Source organism: Amblyomma maculatum, chromosome 6 (assembly GCF_055883805.1).
Source record: "Amblyomma maculatum isolate TAMU_Amacu chromosome 6, ASM5588380v1, whole genome shotgun sequence".
NCBI classification, from domain to species: Eukaryota; Metazoa; Arthropoda; class Arachnida; order Ixodida; family Ixodidae; genus Amblyomma; species Amblyomma maculatum.
In genome coordinates this window covers 135,459,842-135,483,575 of record NC_139349.1, presented here as the reverse complement: position 1 = coordinate 135,483,575, position 23,734 = coordinate 135,459,842, and the positions used below count along the sequence as shown (strand labels likewise).

The following is a 23,734-nucleotide window of genomic DNA, read 5'->3' as shown; positions in this document are numbered from 1 at the left end:
TTTGCTTCTATCACAGGTGACAGGCTTTGCCACAGTACAAAAGTGACTAATGGAAATACTGTGCAGCGTTCGCGTGAAGGTTCTTGCTTTATACTGTTCTTATCTTACATTTGCCAACAGGGGCACAGAAGATACAGCGGCGTGGATAGTTTCAACTTAGCGGTCAGCACATGCTATTTGAACTTGTTTCAGTGATTGAACCACACTGCTTTTGCATGCATTTCTTACAAAATTTTGTATTGCAAATTTTGACTATATTGAACTATTTTATGATCTTTTTACTTATTCGCTGCAAAATTTGACTGTACTGCGTCAACTTGCCCAATTTTTACCCAAACTGTTGTCTAATATTAGGTCCTTACTGCAAACAACTTCATTTTTACAGCAATATCTGTATGGCGCCACATGTGGCGCCACATTTGGCGACACTGTGATCATGGCAGCAGCATCTGAACATTGTCAGTTGTCAATCCTTATTCATCAGCTTTGTCTGCGCTTCAAAATGCTTGGCAGTAGTTGTGCCGAACGCTTGATAGCTGCAAAATCATTGACATCTTTCATCTGTTTGCTCAGCTGAACACTGAAGCGCATAGTACTGCGCTAAAAGCAGTAAGTCTAGCTAAAGCAAGCAGCTGATAGCAAAGGCTCCTAAAAACACAGATGCAAACAGAATGGCTAAGCACACTGCCTGACTCAAAGAACACAAGTATGCAAAGGCAGGGGCGTGAGATCCTTGCAATGGCTGGCTTGCAACTGTTAATAATAGAATCTCTGTTATCTGTCCTAGAATGCGCTGTACTCTTCCTGTTACAGTAAAAGCTCGTTAATTCGAACTTCACGGGACCGGAAAAAATGTTCGAATTATCCGATGTTCGAATTATCGAATGGCCTCGAAAAAACTGACCAAAACCGTTTGTACTACGGTAAATGTACCGTATTTAGTCGCGTAACGAACTCGCTCGCATAATGAACCCACCCAGCCCCTATTTGTGCCTACGAATCTGAAAGAAAAAAAAAAAATAATAAAGGCGCCAGTCGTTAGCGCGTCCCTCTGTTTCGCGCCTTCACGGTCCACAACGCATTTCTTGGCAGTGCGCCAAGATGCTGCGCGGCGATAACGGCGTGTTTATCTTTTGACTTTAGCTCCCGCAGGGAGGGAAGCGAACTTGGCAAAGTGCCAGCGCTTATCCGGTTGTGCAAGCCTCCTTTTCAGTACGTTCGCTTTATCATGCTATGAGCGACTTGGGCGGGCCACTCTAATCATCTACTGCCACTCTAATCATCGGAGCGAACGGTGCTAAAAGCTGGCCTCATGATCGCGGCTGACTCGCGTGCTTCCGTTGACGACTGATGGGTGGAAGGATGGATGGGTATCGCAAAAAAAAAAAAAAAAGTTTAATCCATAGTGCCCGTCCGAGATCATAGCCTTTTATGGGCATTGGCTGGGACCGCGCCGACAGTACTTACCCCTATTTCCAAATTAACAGGGTTGGAATTAACGAGTATTTAGTTGCGAGCTACGGAGGTTGCGCAGAAGCGAGAGCAGGCAGCTGCCGCCGCGCGGCCATGCACTGACCTTGCCGCGGCCGCGTCCCCTCCCTTCAACGCCGCCGGCCGCCACGCCGGTCATGGCGCCATTTAAGTTTTACCCACTCTTCCATGGTTTTACCTGGTTCCTTATTCTGTCCCCGTTTTGGACGTGCGCAGCCTCTAATTATGCCTGCGGATCACGGAGGTGTTTCTTTACACCCCCCCCCCCCCCCCTCTTTTTTTTTTTTTTTTTTTTTTTCCGCGTGATGTGCGCCAAGCCGCCCAGACGCGGCGGCGCGTAGTTCGAATTATCCGTAGCGGAACCGACCCACGTTCGAATTAACAGGCTTTTTTATACACAGATCTCTATGGAGCTTGGCCGGACCAAGTAGTGTAGTTCGAATTATCCGAAAATTCGAATTACCGAGGTTCGAATTAACGAGTTTTCACTGTATAAATTTTAAGTCCACACCTCCTCTCAGCAATGCGATAGACTGCGGATTTCTTTGTGTAAAGGGTGTTGCACAATTAGACGCGCGCTGTAGAATGCTTCTCCCAGCTAAACCGCGGAATCCTTGCAGTTCAGATTTCGCACAGAAATCACATTTTGTCGCTAGTATTTTTGAATACTAAATTTGTTTAGGGTACTTGCCTGATTCGATCAGAAGGAGTAAAATATTCCCATCGCCTGCGGCGGCGGCGACGCCAGACAAACCGCTGCCCCAGCGATGGGACTGGTGGCGCCACCTCATGCTGCTTACAACAACTTTGTAGCAGGAAAAGAGGGGGCGAACGTTTCTGGCAGGTTTAAGTTGTTGTAAGCAGCATGAGGTGGCGCCCCCAGTCCCATCGCTGGGGCAGCGGTTCGTCTGGCGTCGCCGCCGCCGCAGGCGATGGGAATATTTTACTTCTTCTGATCGAATCAGGCAAGTACCCTAAACAAATTTAGTATTAAAAAATACTAGCGACAAAATGCGATTTCTGTGCGAAATTTGAACTGCAAGGATTCCGCGGTTTAGCTGGGAGAAGCATTCTACAGCGCGCGTCTAATTGTGCAACACCTTGTATATGTGAAACACCCTCTCATGCTTTCCATTGCACTTCTGGCTGAGCCTTTTAACTTTGGCAGCACAACAGGGTGGTTCTTTCTTTGGTCATATGATTTTATGCTCGTCTGGTTGTTAACTTCCTTTTTTATTGAACTACTTTTATTTAGAATAAGATGAAGCTATGTAAGGCCAGATTTGCTGAGTAGTTGATAGCTTGGTGCAAGCTAGGTCTGTATTGAACATGAAGAGCCTGCAGTAAACATTTTGCAAGAGTGCTGCCAGGTTTTCAGTGAATTCTTATTACCTGTTCATTGCTGTCTGCTAGACGTGGCACAGGGATAAAATTTGTGCGATGATAACCACACAGAGATCATTCTCACATCCTCCTTTGCCCACTGCTTAGAGTCACGAGTGCCTGATCAGCCAAGCGGACTGCGAGCGAAGCCAACGTCAACGAGTATCTTTGTGAGCTGGGCTCCCCCGCGGAACCTGGACATCATGATTCGTGGCTACACCATTGGTTGGGGCATAGGCCTGCCTGACGTCTACACCAAGGTGCTCAATGGGAAGCAGCGCTACTACACAATTGAAAACTTGCGTGAGTCTTTGCTCTCTTCATTTGCCACGATGCCATTTATATTGGCTTGACAGGGTTTAGATGAAAGCAGCCTAAAGCTGTAGAACACTCTGCTGGCTTCTAAAATTGTTTAATGTCACTAGTGCATGTTCTAGAGCTTATAGCATCTGTATTTTGTGTAACAAAATTAAAAATATAGCACATTTTACAATAAATGGCTGAGAATAAGCTGTAAGAATTTTTCTGGGGAGTCCTGTTTAAATACATAAGCACGAAAATGTTATATTTGATGAGAAATGATATCTGAAATAGTACTCTCTAACATAATGTATCAGACGTCTACGAATCATACTTAAATAGCCACTGTACAGAGTATGGCATTTATAAACAAACAAGTCCAGTGCTTTCGTCAGGTATTGGAAATAGTCTTTGCAAAATACTACAGCGATGCACGTGCCGGGAAGCAGCAGAAACACAAATCAAAGCTCTCTCATGCTCCCCTCTAGAAAGTCAACCTCCTTGTTCTCTACTCTGGCCTGCGGTGCGGCATAGCAGCATGGATGGCATCAATTGATCTATCTTTCTGGGGTGAAAGGTGGGCGTAGGTCGCTAATTGTGTTAGCCGCTCACTACGTGCATTTCTGTCATGCCTTTTTGTTTTTGCGTGAGCATACAGCCACACAAAAAGAAAGCTTTTGGTTTCTTGCCTAGTCCATGCACGCTTCAGAGTGTTATATGTGTTGTGCTGGTCATACAGTCGCTTCACTGCGAACACAGAAAAACGGACAGACGTACGGGCCCTCACCTGATTTTGTAAGAAATGCCGGAGACTGATCCTGGTGAGAAAAAGGGGGGCTCCCTTTTCGGCTTTTGAATGAAGGCAGTGGCTGTAACTGCACTAGTGATTACTCTTTTCAAAAAATGTTTGCGGCTTTGTGTTCCAGGGGTGGAGCCTCAGTCACTGGGGAAGAAAATATTTTCGTTCAGAGGGTGGACCATGCCCTTTAAAGCATGCCATTCCATTGCGAACAAGACTTCTTTGTGCGAGTCTCATCATTGTCGTGTGTCTATGTCAAAACACCATGTCATTTGTAATTTTATTGTTATTTTGCATAAATTCTTGCCATCGTAATCTTAGCCTTTCCTCGACCTCCTCCGTCAAGGAGTAATAAGAAAGGTCACAGAAAACATTTTCATGCAAGAATTTTACATTTCAGTGTTTGCAGAATTAGAAGAGTCCTTCTTTGACTAGCTTGCTTATAGACAGCTATGTGTGAAAGCTGTGTTTTTTTTTCCTGGAGGTTGCAACAAAAGAGTTGTAGGGGATTTGAATATCATTGAGTTCAGTCCACACCATTTTTTAATTTCATGATGACTAAACCATTACTGAGGGCACCTGTTCATTCCAAATATTGTTGCTGCTTCATACAAAAACTGAATTGAGGACAAACTGCATGCTGCTAAACACAATCTGAGGGTTGGCATCATTTAGATATTTTTTGAAAATACTAATGATTCACTTATTTGTTCTCAATTCATGTTTATTGCAAATTTCACAGTTGTGACCTGGAAGCAAAAAGCAGTTTTGCATTTAATTCTGACCTTGTTCATTGCATAACGAGGGCTTGAAATAATCGATCCACGTAACCTGAACTGTCATGCTCTTTGTTGGTTTTATGTATGTAACTTGACTTTATTTATTCAGGCATATTTCTGAGGCCTACTATTGTGCTAACATGTAGCCTGACCTCAATGTGCTGTTATATACTCTTGAAATATTGATGAAGCCACTCAATAATGCCTGTTCTCATCTTTTCAGAGCCTTCCAATGAGTATGTGATCAGTGTACGAGCATTTAACCAGATTGGTGACGGTCAGCCCATTTATGAAACTGTGAAAACACTAATTGAATCAAGTAAGTATCATGTGAGATTTCTGAAAGTCTTTTTACATTGTCAATGCATTTCTTTCTGCATTGTAGAAACCTCAGGCACACATTGTGTAAGCTGCGATCCACTTACACATAGTTTATATTTTCAGCATTGCTAATTGTTAAACGATGACTGCAGAAATTCGGTAAGCACCACAAGTAATGTAAGCAACAAATAAAGTAGGCGTTATGTTGCTCTGTTTCGCTCTGTCTTTTGTTTTTTATGCTAATAACACAGTTATCTTTACTCGCTTTTGAACCGTTCCTTATACCTCGGGGCTCCTGTAAGGCACCAACTGATCCTACCCTAAAGTGACACTTGTCAGTATGTATATACTTGAATGAAAGAGAATTTTAATGGGTAAATTAGTATTGCAGTATCTCTGATACCTTTAATTGAAACCTAGGCGTGTAATGATCAAAACGCATTATACTTGATATAGATAAGACTCGAAGAAACCTCTACTGCTGTGCTGCTTCGCAGCCTCAAAAACTGATCAGCCTATGTGGGAGTTCATACTTCATCAATTTTACGTTGTGGTGATATGCATAGACTCCTTGTTCAAGTACAAATCATTGCTCAGATACACTTAAAAGGCACTTATCTCCGTGGCAGATTACTTTTAATGCCGTGATATGTTTCCTTATCTAGTGGAAGCTGAACCAATTGTATAAGATGCCTGCCTAGTTGCAGCAATGAAGAAAAATGCCAATGTGAACTGCATCTGTTATCTGCTTTGTTGCTGTACAGCTCACTGTATGGTTAGGGTCTTCAAATTTAATTGTAGTCCAGAGTCAGTTCTTTATTAGGGCGAAAGCCTTTAATGGCTCATGCTGTCGTGGACAAAGTGTGTCCCGCTTTTGCGGCATTATGATTGGCCGAGGCAGGATGCGTCCCTGCCATCTGCAATACCACACTTCAACGCGCGCCAAGAAACGCCATGCGACAGGACCGATGATGTACCATCCAAACTCACACTTGCCGGAGAAAGTGTGACAGATACTGCGCCTTTCCTTTCCTGTAAACCAATTATAATTAGGTATATGTAGCACTGCAACGAATGCCGACAAGAGGCTAACGATGGGAGGCAAATTATGGGATAGGAAGGGTAGGCTTTCGCCATTTTCCTCTTGATAATGCAAATTGATAACTCATTGATAATGCAAATTTAACACTTGCTGCGTTAGAAGAATGGTCGCGCATGAACATGCTTAAAATAAACACAACGAAAACAAAAGCAGTTCTGTTTCGCCCTAGAAACAAGAGCATAATAATAACGAAAACAATATCAAGACCATACCAGTAGAAATCGTACCGACATTCAAGACGTTAGGTGTAATCTTTAATGAAACCCTTTCATGGAATGCGTATGTAGATTTCCTTACAAGTAAACTCGCGCAGGTAGTGTAGCTGGCTTATCGAAATAATTTTCTGCCACGTAATATTATGACACTAATATATAACTCCCTATTTTCATCACGGCTTAACTGCTGTGGCTTAGGTTGGGGTTCAACCACTAAAGAAAACACGCAAAAAGTTTATGTGTTACAAAAGCAGTTTCTTCGGATTATTGAAAATGTCCCACGTTATTTTCATACTCATGATCTCTTTAAAAAATACAATATTATGCCAGTTACTAAAGCTTACGACTATCGACTATGTAAGTCACTTAAACGAGATTTCATAAATAATTCTAGATCTCTGCAGTGACTAGCTGAACTGAAAGCAAACGACAGAGCGTACGCTACACGCCAAAATGAACAATGGAAGGTACACACATACAGACCAAACTATGGTCTCCAAACATTACACAACATACTGCCACGAACATTAAACGATCTGGATAGAAAACACATTAAACTTGAATCAATCACTTATAAAGAGCTTAGAAAACATTTTTTGTCCATTTAGAGGTGTGCATTATTATTTTCCTATGCTAGAAGTCTGCACTAGTGTTGTATTAGCTTTTTTTTTCTCTCATTCTATTCCCGCCCAGCCCCCCCCCCCCCCCCCCCCGTGAAGAATGTTGTCTGTTGCAACGTTATGTTAATTTTAGTGTGTATACTTTGTGATTGTACATTTTCTGCACTGCCGATGTGAAGCTGTCATTGTTATTGTTTTGGGAGCCTGCGGCCTTGTCAAGTTGTCATTACGACAACTTTTTTCTGCTGTGCTCCCTCATCTTATGTACACATTGGGTGTAAATAAAACATTATTATTACATTATTATTATTATTAAAGAGACCCTTTAATTATTTATTTTTTTTGGAGGGGGGGGGGGGAAGGGGGGGGAAGGCTAATTTTTGCGTGGTTTGAATAGAAATGCTTCCATGAGAAATTTCCACCACTGAAGGGAATCCAAGAATATTTCAAAGCACCTGTTTTTGTTTCTTGTTTTTTTAATGTACGGTGCTTTTGTTCTGTTAGCGCAACATAAATTGCCACTTTATTTGCATGCTGCTCTGCTCGGGTGCTGCCAAGGTTTGCGTACCAGCTTCTCACGCTGCTTTTCACGCTGCTTTTCATTCACTTGCCCTCAGCCCCTGAGCCTTTGGTCCCAATGCTGCCACCCGTGGGTCTCAAGGCCATCGTGCTGTCCCCTAACACGGTGGTCCTCTTCTGGAGCGACAGTACATTGCCTAGCAGCCAGGTGATCACGGACAACCGCTTCTACACGGTCCGCTACAAGGCCAACGGCCAGCCCAAGTATCGCTACTTCAATTCCACCAACCTCAACTGCATGATTGACGATCTGCGACCCAACACCCTGTATGAGTTCGCCGTCAAGGTCGTCAAGGGTCGCCGGGAAAGTGCCTACAGCATGGATGTCCTCAACACCACACAGGAGAGCCGTGAGTCGCCACAGACACATGTCCCAAATTTTCTGGAATGCTAGCGTTCAGAACTTGCAATACGCAAATGTGATTGGTATGCTGAGGATTGTGCTGAGAAATGATTGGTATTGAAGGAATACATCCGACTAATTTTTGAGACAGCCCGGCAGTTCAGCAAATGACAAAGCTATTCCCAAATATCAACAGAATTCGGGATGAAAGACAGTTTTTCTTTTTCCTTTGTTGTTAGTATTTAAATTTATGTGAATATTCGAAATTTTGAATATGAATCAGAATTCATTTGATATTTCTTTCACATTTAATTCAAGGCATCAATGTTTGAGAATTACCAGATGTATGTTAACAATCAAATAAATTCAACTGCCAAAACTGCAGTATATCTGGAAAAACGTTTTGAAGATAAAATTTAAAATGTCTAGAAAACAATACAAAAGCATTCTCTTTACTTTCTCTGTTATTTGTTATGTGGACTAGTCATATCCAATTGTTGGTAGGCTTATACCTGATGCAAAATTCTGCAGTTTATTGATCAATTGGTTTAATTAAATTAATTATTCTGTGAAGTGCAGTGTAAACATTGCTCTCGCTTGCGCTGTATGATTACTAATGGCACGCATTAGGTTTCTTATGTCTGCATTGTCCAAATTTGTTTTAAGAGCTTGGTACATTGGTATCGCACAAATACCTGGTATGAATTAAAACATTCAGAGTAGCACAATTTTTTTTTTTTTTTTGAGCTTGCAATGGAAAACAGCAAAATAAAGATGTTCAGTGGCATATATTATAAGACACTTTTAAATGCCCAATTTCAGCGCCTTCGAGTCCACCAAGAGACCTGACTGTGGTTCCAAGTGAAGACTCCCCAACCACCGTAAATCTTCACTGGCAGCCTCCAAAGCAGCAGAATGGCATGATTACAGGTATGGTTGTGGTAACCATTGCACACTTTTTCTTAATGGCAAATATCAGACTGATCATGCAAAGTGAGAGGGTGAAAAGAAAGGAAAATTTATGTGTATGTATTTTTTCTAACAAAGTAAATAACCTTTAAATTGTTTAAAGCTTATAGAAATGTGATTTATTTAAGAAAATTATTCTTAAGGTGTACACATTAGTTAAAGCTTGTCTGCATGTAGCTGTTTACACTATGTGCATTTCCTGCCCTACAACAATAAACTACCCTTTTACAAATGTGTATGTCACTGTAGCAGCCTTTTTGATGAATGAACGTTGAATATTGAATGTCTAAATAAATATCATGGTCATGAGAATCATTGGACAGGACATGTTCTAAGAAGCAGTTTTGATAGTAAAAATACCTAACTGTGTAGTCTGTGGCTTTAGACAGCCTGGAAATACAAAAATTTTAATTTTTCAACGTGTATGGTCAACTATGGTCAACACATTTTTGAGCAGAAATTATGTAAATGCCTTTGACAAATACCTGGATGGTTGATATTTTGGCTTGTAGAAATAAGCTGCTCTATTTTATTTTTTGGTTAACTGTGCATTTGCTTTATATCTACTAAGTAAAGTGATAGTGTCCCAGGCATCTGCGATCAGCTGTCGATTTGCCTTGATACACTAAGGAAATTAAATTAGTCAAATCTAAATGTAATGCACAGAAAAGCGAGCTGTTGCTTCGCGCACTTTGGCTTCTTTTTCAAGTTGTAATCTGTTCTGTTTATTCTATCTTTTATGGCTATTAAGAACCTCCTGTGCAGCCTAATGGAAAGGCCATTACTGCAGTTCTGTGTATGTCATGCGTTAGGTTACAGTGCGTTAGTATTACTTCTTATTGCATTTTTCCAGGTTGAGCAAAGCCACTCGTAACAATGGTGGTAGCTGTGGCTGCTTGCAGCATAACCTAACAGAATTGCTGATCGCAGCTTCACATTGAAAGCGCATAACTAATGCTTGTTCGTGTGTGAAATGTGATGAATTTATTTGCAACCTCTCTGGAATACATACTAATGATGTCTCGAAGACAATGTATTTGTACTTGTGAAGCCACATGGTTTTATTGGTTTCAACATGCAATAGAGATCCAATAGTTTATGCACAGATTACTAGCGGCCAAAAAGGTTTCGGTATTAAATTAATTAAGCATTGTTCACCATGCCTTGCTGCTTTCATAACTGGCTATAACTGACATGGTTCCTGGTAGAAAAAAAAAAAAAATATGTAACAAGCTTTGAGTTTGTGCTGGCAAAATTTCTCCTAGATCATTTTAAATGCAGATTACTCAATTGCTTCACAGCTCTTTCATAAGTGGCTGTATTGCCTAATTATGAATATACTGTGAAAAACTATTATGAATTGAAATATCGTTAACCATTCTTATCTCATTAGAATTAAATAGTTAGTAACCATTTCTGTTTAGGAATAAAACAGAGCGCTTCTGGGCTTGGCAGTAATTTTACAGCAACACTGAGAAAGCCTGCTGCTTTGAGTTCATTTTTAGCTATAGCTAGATAACGACTGACAACAGCCACGTTAAACAATCTTTTTTTTATTGCGAAAGCAATACTACTAGCACTTTCAAGCCGTCAGCGTGGTCCTGGCAGTAACCACGTTTGACCTTTGACCTTTAGACGACCCCTGTAGACGACCCCAAGCTGGCAGGAGCTGCCAACTTGGGTCTCTCATTTCACATGGGACGGTTATGTCAGATTCAGCCTGCTAGGATCCTGGCATTCACGTTACCCCTATAGGCCACTAAGGCACGTTCATATCGGTTGGTTAAAGCAAGGCTTTTTTTATATGTGGGCTGAAGAAGAAGAAAAAGAGAAGAAGAAGAACGCTCGGTCACCCGCAGCTAATGCTTTCGCTCAATATTTGGTTCAGCAGCGTTGAACCCTTGTAATTTATTTCTCCTGTTTGCTGGGCAGGGTACGTGATCCTGTATACAGCGGACAACTCTCAGCAGGACACGGATTGGGTCGTTGAAGCTGTGGTGGGTGACCGCATGACGGCCGTGATCAAGGGTCTCACCGCAGACACCAGCTACCACTTCAAGATCCAGGCCCGCAACGGCAAGGGCTACGGCCCACTGTCCTCCGAAGTGGTCTACCACACAGGCAAGAGTATGTTGCATCGCCCTGTGTGGGTGTCACTCCTGCAAGACTTCCTTATTCCAGCCGCGCACCCCCTCTCGCAGCATGGTGCCGCACGGTCTCCTCCTGTATGGCCACGAGTGCTCGGCGCTTGGTTGTTGTGTGTGCTGTGACATGGTCGTCACCATGATTTGGTTGCACAGAAGAGACACTCACGGAGATGAAAGCGTACACATGATTTCGTTGAAGGTCTCTAAGCTTCTAATGGCTCTTTCAAGTACAATCACAAAGCGGCAGTACACGGTGAAATATTTCAGCTTTGATAGCCATGAGCGGGCTTTTGGAGAAGTCATAAGCTGATTGCAAATGGTCACAGAGCTTTTTATGATATTTTATGAGCTACTAATGAAGCTTGATTGGGTGCGTAGGAAATGATCACGTATGGTTGGAAGCTGAGTATGAAAAATGAGAAAGCTAAAGCTGCTGTTGTTGCTCTCACTGTGGTAAAACAGAGAAGTTTTGGGGGTTATGAACAATAAATTTCGATCACCTTTATGTGAACTGCTTTGAAGAATGGAGTACACATGACAGCTGAGCCGGATGGCATTTAGCGGGTGCCATGTTCTTCCAATTAAGTTGTCCTCAGCTTTTGATACCAACTGTTTTCCGCAAAGAGTAAAATGGTGATATAAAATCTGCCTAAATGAACAGATAATAAAAGGGTGCATATAGAGTTGCTACCTGTTTCACTCTTATAATATTATTAAAAATAATCTGTTTGGTTACTATAAAACAACATTCTGCCTTTTTCTTGGCAATATCCCACAATTGCACATTACTCAACAGCATGTGACAAAACTGGTACGGTGTTCTGTACGGAAATGTGGCAGCTCATGATAATGTGCGGCAGTACTTGCGGTGGATCAGGCATAAGTTTATGTTTAGTGACTTCATTGTAACGGACGATGTTAAAGATATTTCTGTTGAGTAGTGTTGAATATTGCGCTCTCTGTTTCAAGTGATGATGAAGGTAATTGGCACTTTACTCCTGTATTGGGAGGGAGTCTCAGCAAATGGTTTTTCAGTGTATGCTTAAAATTTGCAAATAATTATGGTATTCTGATTTTGAAGGGGGTATAAGAAATGTTCATAGAATGTCTTTTTTCAGTTTTGCCTTCTAAAAGCTGTCCATCAAAGCACATTAAAAACACTGTTCTCATCCATATTGCACCAAGTCACCGGATGGAGTCTATATTTTACGGAGGTTGTAGCTTGTTGACAATGTTGAGGCTTAATAAAAGGCCGAGTACAAACATTTGCCATTTTGGTGGTGTGGTTTAAAAATAGATATAAATTTTGACAGATGTGAGCTGACATATGTTTTAAAAATAACTAAGGTTTGAAATAAGAAATGATATTTAAGATATATGTTGTACATTGTAGCCTTGAACCTTGGCAGCAGTGGTGTTGGAAGCTTTGTATTTCGTCACACTGGTCATTACACTTTATATACCATAGGAGCAGTGATCAATACAGTGCAAAAATTGACTGGATTTGCTCGTATTACAGGCAGTTATCGTTAGGCAATCTGTCAGCTATGACTAGCTGTATGCTCATTGCAGTGTTACGAATATTTGTAAGGTGTAGTACACACTGACTGCATTTACAAGACGCCTACTTTAAAGGGCTATATTTAAGTAGTGTATATGTGAAAGTTAGGTTATTTTCATATTCACACACATATTTACTACGACTCATGTCATGAAACTCAAGACTTTTCTTTTGATAAATTTCAGACATCGTATCTAAGTTTTATCCAAGCTTCCATTTCATATTACCTGTGGCTTACTCATTGCAGCTTTGCAGTAAGCCACAGGAAGTACCCACAACTCTACAATATTTTAGCTGTAATCAAATGTCTGCATCAGATATATTTCAGGCAGCTCAACATGAAAAGGAACTTATGGGCATTATACAGGGCTTCTCATAATAAACAATGCTACTCATAGGTGTATGCAGGTTCATTTTCTTGCACTCCTATGGTTATAGCACAGTCTACTTGAAGTGCATACTAGTTTAGTGTGGCATAAGCATTATATACACATACATTAGTAACATGTCTTTACACCTTGCTGCTTACATGATGATATGCGCACAAGTTTTGAGATTTGATTGGTTTGATTTGTAGGGTTTAAAGTCCCAAAGCGACTCAGGCTATGAGAGACACCGTAGTGGAGGACTCCGAAAATTTTGACCACCTAGGGTTCTTTAACGTGCACTGACATCGCACAGCACACGGACGCCACTTTGTTTCGCCTCCATCGAAATTCAGCCACCGGCGGTCGGGATCGAACCTGGGTACTCCATCCAGCACAGTAGTTGAGCATCTTAACCACTGCACCACCGCGGTGGAGTTTTTGGGATTTGAGCTTCAGGAAGACCAAGTTGTGCGTTCATGTCTAAGATGCTTGCCCTTTTTTTACCCCAGCTGTTCAAAAGGCAAACACAAGCAAAAAGTGCACCATGCACACTTGTACTTTTGTTCTGTTATAAAGCATGGCTTGTGAACTGGGTTTTATTTTGTTCATATGTGCTTTTTTGTGCATGTTACTGTATATGTGCACTTTCCTCTGTGTTTGCTTATGTGTTTGTTTAATTTTGTTGTTGGTTTGTTCTGTTGCAAAATTTAGGTTTTGAGGTTGCTTCCGGAGCTACCAGCAATGGTAAGTGTACATGGATGCATGGCATGATGATGAGTTGAGCCTAAATTATTTTCTTTTTTTTTTTTCACTGTGCATTATCTGAATTATATGCATGAGCATGCATCTGGTCAGTATACTTGTTAGTTCAGCTACTTTGTTTGCATAGTGTTAGTGATATGCCAGGGTGCCCTAACGATACAGGCCAACTTGTTCTGTTGTCAGCATCTCTTGAACAACAGTTTAGATTTGCCGTTAAGCACAATGCTATGATGCTTAGCAATACGTTGACCCTAATGAAAGCAACCTTCCTTTCTAGGTGGTGGAATTTCAAACAATGTTCTCTACATTGCGATTGCATCCGGCTTTGCAATCATCCTGCTCATCCTGGTTGTTATCTGCTACATGGTGTGCCGACGACGTCAGGGTTACATTGGACCAGTCAACAGCAAGACGTGAGTGTTTCTGTTCCTCTAGCTGGTCACTTCGCTACATGGCATGTCCGGTACAGAAGGCAACTAATGCTGGCATTATTTAGGTGATCAGAATGTAATGGGCGGGAAAAGTTGCTGGCCAGAATCACACTAAAAGAGTGCGGTCTGAGGGCAAAACAGCAAATCACTACCCACTGGGTGCATCTAGCGAATATAGCTGGGTTATTTTTATGCACACTAAGGCTGGACATGCAGTTTGTAGAGGAGAGGTGCTTTCATGGCTTGCTGTGAAAATTTACCGGCTGCAGTCTTTGTTCCTTGCTGCACACAGCTGAGTGTCCCAATGTGTGTTACTGTCTCTGAGTCTTGTGCGACCGTGTGCGTGACGTGCGCAGGTATGCGAGTGCAAAGTGTGCAGCTGTCAAGGGAGGCAAGGGAGCAACCAAGGACCTGAAGCCACCCGACCTGTGGATCCACCATGATCAGATGGAACTCAAGGCCATGGACAAGAGCAGCAACCCAGAGGCAGCCATGACCGCCACGCCCATATCGCGCAACTCCCAGGAGATCTCCGAGGAGCACATTGGCACGCTCGACAAGAAGAAAAACTCTGGAGGAGGATACATGGGTGCGTCCCTTTTTTCAAGGCTGTGTGTGCTCTCAGGCATGGCTAGCAAGGTGACGTCTTTGCTATGAGTGTAGCTCGTTTCTGGTTCCTACAAGCCTTGTGAGATGAATGCATTGTGGTACCACTATCACAGCAAGTAGCAATAAGTGCAAGGATCTTGAAAGGGTCGCTTATAACAAATTGAAATTGGCGTGCATTGATAGATCACTGCATTCTAACGACTAAAGAGACAACTTTCGCATAGAACGGAGCTTTTGTAAGCGAGAAAACTAAAAAAAAAAAAAATGAAATTTGAGTATTGCTGTCACCGATAATTCTCACAAACTGTGATGACATTTAAGACCAGTTTTACACGGATATCTAAGGCTAGGATATGTCACCGTTCACTTCAAAACGGTGATCGCAGCATCCTGTCTAGCTTTGATACCACTACACAATTTGTATCAAGGGGTTAAAACAAGAAATTCTTTAATTCAATTTCCTAAGGCCTAAATGTGTCTCTTGCTGCTGAGCAAACATCAGCATAGCCAGAAAATTCACAGAATCAACTTTTATGCCACGAAAAATGATGTTGTGGAGTTCTTGTCGCCCCTCTGTGTGGATCAAACCTTTGAAATTTTAACAACTTTAGTCCCTTCAATTTCTGTCATTTGAAGCTGAAGCTTTCAGGAGATGGTGCATTCAGAGGAAGTGTTGAAAAATGTATGGCTCCTCTTTGTAGAACCTAAGTGCTGGTGCAAAAATAGGATAGGATGGGAAATTTTGGTAGTGTCCAACTTCTGACTCGCATCGGAAGTGCTAGGTAGAGAACACTGTTCACTGGTGCTGTATTAGTGCTGAAATTGCTCGTTCACGCGGAGCTTGTGGTGAGGTAAAAAAAAAAAAGTTTATCCAGCTGTTTACCTGCGCAACTGACTTGCCTGCACACTTGTCCTGTTCATGCTGTGTATATGCATAACAATACAGTTGCTAACAACGTAACTAAATGCATTGCAAGATGCCTGCAGCCCTCTATGTAACGTGCAGGCATGTTGTTAGAGATTTGCGGTGGTGTGCTTTACCAGAAACCGAAATGAGAAGCTGCCACCTAGCACAATAGAGAGCCAATGAAGGGGGACCCTCATGCTGTTTTGCGCCATTTGTGGTTTACTACTGGTAGAGTCCGTAGAAGTATTTGCTAGTCTGCCGTCCGAGCGGGGTTCCCTACTGAACCGGTTGGCCGTTTCCCGGATGAAAGCGCAGGGGGCACTGCACGCATTCGGAGCATGGTCGCGTTGTGTACGTGGTGCTGTGGCGGTTGTGCCGTACTGAGAGTCTGCGCCGCGCTGATCCGTTGGTGCCGTGGCAAGGCTCATGCACCACGTGCACTTCTTTTCGCTCGCGAGCCGGAATGCGCGCAAATTAGCTAGCATGTGTGCAAGTGTGCCTTTTTTATGAATATGTGATCGCGTCATGTCCAGAAAACGGGGTAAGAGTGATAGCATGTGTTTCTTGCCCGGGTGCAAGAGCGGGTAGCGCTCGTGCAAGGTGAAATGCTCTCTCTCCAGGACACCGAAAGACGCAGGAAGAGGCAAGAGTGGGAGCGCAACATCAAGCGCGGTGGCAAAGGCATTTATTGTCTCAGCTAGGGCATAAAAAAATATGTAAAACGAAAATTAAAAGGCGTAATAAATTAAAGAAAATAGGTTGGCTGTGTTCTTATAAAGTTCAAGAGAGAACGATGATAAGGCTCTTGCGTGCAAGCAATGTACGAAGAAGGGTTGCTCAGCGAAAGGCCCACTGCCGTCAGGTGCCGATATTGTCGGCTTCAGTGGCGGGCAAACCCACAAGTGGCGATATCTTCCTCATTATTTTGTGAGTTGCAGACAGGAAATCCTGAACGTTGATATATATATCGGTATATATAAATATCGGAGGATCCGGATCGGGGTTGCCCTCACATTACTGTAACACGAACAAGCTAGTGTCGACGTTTGTGAGCGACACTTCAAACCCTGCTTTATTGTTTTAAGACAGGTAAAGGTAATTGAGATTCCCCGGGATGTTACGCAACTCACGAAGGATACCATCTCAACGCTGTTTCCTGACACTCCAAAATACTTGTTGAAACACCTGCCTCTCAAGAGAAAGGAGCGCAACTTGTACGAGCAAAAACAGTCAGCAGGGAGACCTGCAGAAAAAGAAAAACAGCGCACTGATCCTGAAGCATCAGTGGAGCCAGTTGAAGAATACAGCGGTGGTGGATCGTGTGACACGAGTCTGCTCAAGGAATGCAGAAAGCTGCATGCCACCGCTACTGGGGACAAATGTCGATCTTTCGTATGTTGAGCAATTAACATTCGCATAGTGCCACTCAAGCGAGGACGAATCTCCGGGGCAGAGGCAATCTACGCAAATCGGCGAGTTCTGTTCCATCACAGTGATACAGGTGAAGTTGCCATGAATGCTGCTGTGTGCATTCGAGGAAACAAAGTCAAGGAGATAGCTGTAAAGTCGACAGAAGAGGTAATTAATTTTCTTCAGGACATTGCGAAACTCAGCTTGTGTCCTGGCAGCGGATTGAAGCCTATAAGACCAAATTTCCCTCCTACAATGGGCGTTACTTAATTTGCGACGAACTGTACCATTATTTCTGATGCAGCATGCATATAGCCTGCAAATACTTGCAAAATTTAACTCGGAACACCCTGCCAAGAAGAAGAAAAAATTAAGAAACAGACTTTTATGTCTCGAGCAGTTTGTCGTACGAAGGACAAGGTGGCAAAGCTGGTAAAAGCTCTAGGTGAAATGAAAAATGAAAATGAACAAGGACACAGTTTGAAAGAAGTGTTAGTGCCCTTCCTCTCAACAGCTGGCTGTTAAAATATGTTTTAGAGGTTGCAAACCGCAAGCCAACAAAAGTGATAGCATACTCTGATGAGTGGCTACTAGGCTTCCTAAGCACCAAAGAATGCCTATCAGCAGTTTGCCTGAAGCGCGGTGCGATTTGACGGGCTCGGGTTCCCATCTTGTGTGCTTTAATTGTGCATGCATCCGAAAGTTTCTAGTTCTACATACGTGTTATGACTTAGCTAAACGTCCGAAGAAGTTAAGATGAAACTATAGCGTGAACGGAAACGCCGGCGACAGCGCTCTGTTGCTCACACACATGGTCCTTGGAGCCTAGAATGTGCATCTAGTATAGCCCTCCATGCAAGCGCAATTGTTTGCACAAAATCCTAAGAAGTCTTCATTACAATACGGCACGGCAGTAGCTTCAGCAGGATAATAGGGTATAAAAAGCAGCTTCGTTTCTACATCGGATCAGGGGCATGCGCGCAAAAATTCGCTCACGAAAAAAAACAAAAACAAAATCGTATCTGTGGTTATGCCAACAACTCGGCTGCGAATTCAATATTACGACTAAACTGAAATCAAAGACCTAAGAGCGGCATCACATGTACAAGGCACCTGAGAATGAGCATGCAGCGAATGCATTTCGAAGCGCACGGGCGCACGCGTCGTCTGCTCCGTCGGCAGTGGCGCTCCGCTTCACCGCAGTGCCACCGCAGCGATCATTCAGCGGCCGCCTCCGTCGCGGCCGGCGGACGAGAGACTAGCAATATTTCTAGGGACCCTACTACTGGCTGGCTGTGTGCTTCAAGACCCTGCATGTTGCCTACGCATGAACCCTCCATAGCACTTATCTGCTTGGCATGTTTGTTCCTCGCTTATTACTCTACATGTGCATGTGTGCAGAACCCGTACATGTTCATAAGAGGCCAGAATTATTTTAGTATTCTTGATGCCAGTGTGGAAGTGCCTTCCAGTACAAAGGCAGCTCTTTTTTGTATGCAGCCGAACATAGAGGCAGCCCAGCTAGCCCCAACTAGCTCATAAACTAGTGTGGCTATACGCCAGGTGTCCTAGCTAAATGTAACCATGGTTTTAGATAGCATGAAGTATCTCGACCCCAGTGAAACCAGCTGGGAACTATTGAGAGTCATCTGGCCTAATGTGCAGTATCTCTTCCTTTGCCATAGTTAAATAATACAGACTAATTAGCTAGTATTTTCATTATTGAATTCAGGAACAAAGTGTAAATTCAAAAGTTGTAGATTGTCTAGCTGCTATGTTTGCATCAAGATATGACTTACTAAGAAAGGTACCATTTGTGACTGACTGTTGATTCATATTTCTCGCCCAGTGTGCGCACAAAGCACTATTCAGAAGAGCGCTCCAAATAAAAGCGGATTTTGCTCACTGAGGCACATCTGGGGACACTGTAGCGGCAGAGCTATTCAGTTCAGTTCAGTCGTTCAGTCGTGTCCGACTCTTCGTGACCCTATGGACCATGTCACGCCACGCTTTTCGGTCTCTCACTATCTTCCTAACATCACATAACTTCATCTGCAGTACCTCGAGGATGCCATCTAACCATCGAGTTCGCTGCCTACCCCTTCTCCGGTTACCCTCAACCTTTCCCAACATCAAATCTTTCTCCAGCAACTCCTCTCTTCTCATCAGATGACCAAAGTAGTTGAGCTTTAACTTTAGAATTTGACCCTCCAATGAGCAGTCAGGGTTTATGGTCGACAATATCGACTGATTTGATCTTCTGGCAGTCCAAGGGACTCTCAAGAGCCTTCGCCAGCACCACAATTCAAATGCGTAAATTCTTCGGCGGTCAGCCTTTTTCACAGTCCAACTCTTGCATCCATACATCACAACTGGAAAGACCATAGCACGAGTTATCTTGGTTGGCAGACTAATGTCTCTGCTCTTTACTAGGCGGTCAAGGCTAACCATTGCTCTCTTTCCCAGAAGCAGGCGTCTCCTAATTTCATGGCTGCAGTCTCCTTCCGAGGTAATCTTGGAGCCCAAGAAGAGAAAATCTGTCACAGCTTCCACTTCTTGTCCATTGATGCTCCAGGACTTGATAGGGCAAGACGCCATGATCTTTGTCTTTTTAATGTTCAGTTTAAGCCCAAACTTCTCACTCTCTTTTTGTGCGCGCATCAGAAGTCTCTTGAGTTCCACTTCACTTTTTGCCATTAAAGTGGTATCATCCGCATATCTAAGGTTATTGATACGTTTTCCAGCAATCTTCACTCCAGCTGAAGACTCATCCAGACCGGCCTTCCTCATGATGGACTCTGCATATAGGTTAAATAGGCAGGGCGACAGTATGCAGCCTTGTCTCACTCCTTTCTCAATCGGAAACCAATCAGTAAGACCATGCCCAGTTCTGACTGTGGCCTCTTGTCCTTCATACAGGTTCCTGAGGAGACAAATGAGGTGAATAGGAACTCCCATCTCTTGGAGAGCTTGCCACAGTCTGCTGTGATCTACGCAGTCAAACGCTTTCGCATAATTAATAAAGCAGAAGTAGATGGGTTTCTGGAACTCTCTTGCTTTTTCCATGATCCAGCGAAGGTTGGCAATTTGGTCTCTAGTTCCTCTGCCCTTGCGAAACCCAGCTTGCACGTCCGGAAGCTCCCGATCCACATACTGCTGCAGCCTACCTTGGAGGATTTTCAACATCACCTTGCTAGCATGCGAAATAAGCGCGATCGTGCGGTAGTTGGAACAATCCTTGGCACTGCCTTTCTTTGGAATGGGGATGTAAACTGACCTCCTCCAGTCCTGTGGCCACTGCAGGGTTGTCCAAATCTTCTGACATAATGTATGCAGAATGTTAACAGCGTCATGGTTGAGGTTTTGAAGCAACTCAGCTGGAATGCCATCAATTCCGCTAGCTTTGTTCTTAGGCTGGCTAAGGCCCATTCAACTTCACTCTTCAGGATGCCCGGCTCAAGATCAGTAATCACAACGGTCTTATGTTGGGTTTGCACATTCGGGTCCTTCTTGTACAGTTCTTCTGTGTATTCCTGCCACCTCTTCTTTATCTCTGAGGCTTCAGTGAGGTCCTTGCCTCGTTTGTCCTTTATCACGCCCAGCTTAGCACAGAAGCTTCCTTTGATATCTTTGATTGTCTTATACAGAGCTCTTGTGTTCCTTAATTGGCTGTTGTCCTCAACTGCTTGGCATTGTATGTTCAGGAAGGCATTCTTATCTCTCCTTGCTATTTTCTGAAAATCCGCATTGAGAACCTTGTATCTTTCTCTTTCCCCCATAACTTTTGCCATCCTCCTTTCCTCAGCTATTTGCAAAGCCTCTTCAGATAACCAGTTTGCTTTCTTGCATTTCTTTTCTTTGCATTTCTTGCAGAGCTATTACATGCCTACTATTTTATGATAATTTTCAAGCGGTAAAAGCAAAGTGCTTTACATAAATGATACCTTAGTGCAAACACTTCATTAAGCTGTTTTTCAAGATAACCTATAACTTGTGTATCAGCGGCACTTTTTCCAGAAGTCAATAATTAAAAAAATTAACTGATTAGTCATTGCTTTGGTGGAATAAAAAGATTGGAGAATAGAAAAATACTGCAGGCTAGGCCACATCACTCTCAAAAGTCCTCAATTAGTTTAATTGTGCTAAGAGGCGCCGTGTTTTACCTTGGTTATGTTTAGCTGGGGCACCTGGTATGTAGCAATGTTGCTGGAGGTGAATGCTGTGAAGCACTAATGGGTCACATTATTATTGTCAGTAACTTACTCTCCTGACAATGTTATGTTTAATGTGTAGTGCCGAGACTAACATCTCCAAAAAGTAGCCTTTCTTTCAGTTCGGGTCACTAGGCTGACACTAGATCTAATGCAGCAGTGCTATAATTGTCTGTGGCTAGCATGTACAGTCTCAAGTACTGAGGCTTCAAATCATGTGCCAACTAAGTAACGGATCTTTGGTCAGTATACTGACATAACAAGCATTGTTATAACTGAGGCTTTGCACGTGACAATGCACCAGTAGTTCACTTCCTGACTTTCACAAAAAAATGTCACATTTGTTTTTCAGTCACTGTAAGTAAAGTGAATATGAGTAAAGTTGTCATGTAACATCCTTGAACCGAATCTCAATGACATAAATACCTTTTAACGGGCCAGTAAGCTTAGCTTACCTTGTTCACCAGACTGATCCCTTTCTTGTGTTGTTTCATTTAGAGTTAAATTTCCCCTTTTTGTGCATGAACTTAATAACATAATTTATTAAAAAATTATCACCTGTACAGCTTTCAAAGCATGCATGTTCACCTTCTAAAGACAGCACCACATTGACAAAGGAATTATTCAATGACATTTTTTTGCCACTTAGGGAATGATTTAAGGTCTCTCTGCATCATTACACGAGCCAAATTTTGCTGCCCTGAGAGTGTGTACGCTCTGGTTTTGGCTATAAAAAAGCCTTGCAGCAGTAAATTTTTCATGAATTCATTCTTGAATTTGAAACAGATCATCCATTATTATGAGCTGCCTTGACCAGGTGCATTGGTTTGCTTGTGCCGACACACTGTCTCTCAAAGCACCCACTATTACTTTTGTGTCTTTGTTTCGTTGAGTTCAGTTTGTCTGCCCACTTCACCCACCCACACTTGCTGTCACATTATGAACGTTGATGCATGGATGTTGTCTGTGCCCCCTTTTGGTTTTCCCCCATCGTTTCTCCCTCCCTGCACAGACCAGTTAAGCAGCGACGACAGTGGCAAAACTGATAAGCCGCTGTTGCCCAAATCATCACGCACTAAGCCCATGATGTTACCGCTAGACTCTCGGAAGTCACTGCCTGATTCTAGTAAAGCATGTGAGTATATATTTATCCTGCGTTCACCCATTTAGGTTCTCGCGAACACTCTACTCCTCACCGTATCTCCGCATGAATTCACTGTCCCACGTAGCTCACATTTTCTAATGAAAATGACCACACCTCTGTTGTAACTTGAAGCTTCATTTTGATGGAGAACGCTTTTGAAGAGTTTGCTCAAAATGTGGTCTAACATGGCATAAAATTTGCCATTCATGGTTGCCATTTACACCTCTGCTTTCTGTACGAGGCTGCCAGCACAAAAGTGTAGCAAGCCAAAAATTTGAATGAAGGCTTTTGAGGTACATATGGCCCTAGTTATTATCGATGCTTCACCATACAGCACAGCTAGCTTCGAAAGCGGCACCCTGTGCCAACTAAATTCTGTGCAAGTTTGTGGTGCCATATGCATTCAGTACATGGTCTTACCATTTCTGCATGGCAGAAATTTGTAGTTGCTCTTTGTACACATTCGATGATAAAAGCACTAATCTAACATCGAAATTCTTAGGTTGTGTTCCTATGAACTTTAAACCAATAGATGTGATACTTATGTACTCTCTCCCTTTCTTTCTTTCTTTTTTTTTTTTTTTGCACATAAAGTTTTACAAAAGTGTAACTACATTTTTCTCACTCTGGAGGAAATACTCTTTGCTTTAAATATATGGGTATTGAAATATACTATATGATACTAGTCGGCAAAAACGTGCCTATTTCTCGTTACATTTCCACAGCCATGGGACCAGCTGCTGTTACCAATGGAAGCATGAACACTGGCCTGGAAGGAAGCTCCATTAATGTGGGCCGTCCCATTTACCCAAGGACTCAGTACAACATACCCCGGGCTCATGTGACCATCGACGCACTGCACGCAGGTACGTTTTGACTTTGATGAAAAAGAAAAGGCTTGACCTACAAGTAATATAGAAACTTACAGATGACCCTTTTAGGTACCGTACGGGCTGTTAATGTGAAAGCATTGAAGCCCCGTTTTACCTCGCATTACCTTTCTCTCAGAATTCCTTTCTTTCAAAGGTCTTCTATCCGTAATGACTTAAACATTCAAGGTAAGGGGTTTCCCTTTCTCCACTTTTCCACCTGAGAACCCTGGCAGGTGCATACTGGCTAGTTTTTATTTAATTAATTTTCAGTTCACTTCAATTAATTGGTTCAATTGATTGTGGCAGGCTGTTGGCAGATGGTTTTATAATGCCACTTTTTGAGGGATGCATTAAAACCATTGATAGAATAAAATCAGTTGTCTAGCTAGAATGCATTTTAGCGACAGCTAA

General features: G+C 42.7%; 1 protein-coding gene across 1 annotated transcript in view; it reads left to right on the top strand.

Moving 5' to 3' along the window:
- The window catches only part of fra (neogenin protein frazzled), a 356,063-nt gene that overhangs the window by 322,812 nt on the left and 9,517 nt on the right, over nucleotides 1–23,734 (top strand). The window contains exons 14-23 of the mRNA XM_084607459.1: nucleotides 2,983–3,177; nucleotides 4,976–5,071; nucleotides 7,628–7,939; nucleotides 8,755–8,862; nucleotides 10,834–11,028; nucleotides 13,689–13,721; nucleotides 14,017–14,152; nucleotides 14,527–14,759; nucleotides 22,320–22,442; nucleotides 23,177–23,317. Of these exons, the coding sequence (XP_084463585.1) occupies nucleotides 2,983–3,177; nucleotides 4,976–5,071; nucleotides 7,628–7,939; nucleotides 8,755–8,862; nucleotides 10,834–11,028; nucleotides 13,689–13,721; nucleotides 14,017–14,152; nucleotides 14,527–14,759; nucleotides 22,320–22,442; nucleotides 23,177–23,317 (1,572 nt within the window). The remainder of the gene's footprint in view (nucleotides 1–2,982; nucleotides 3,178–4,975; nucleotides 5,072–7,627; nucleotides 7,940–8,754; nucleotides 8,863–10,833; nucleotides 11,029–13,688; nucleotides 13,722–14,016; nucleotides 14,153–14,526; nucleotides 14,760–22,319; nucleotides 22,443–23,176; nucleotides 23,318–23,734) is intronic.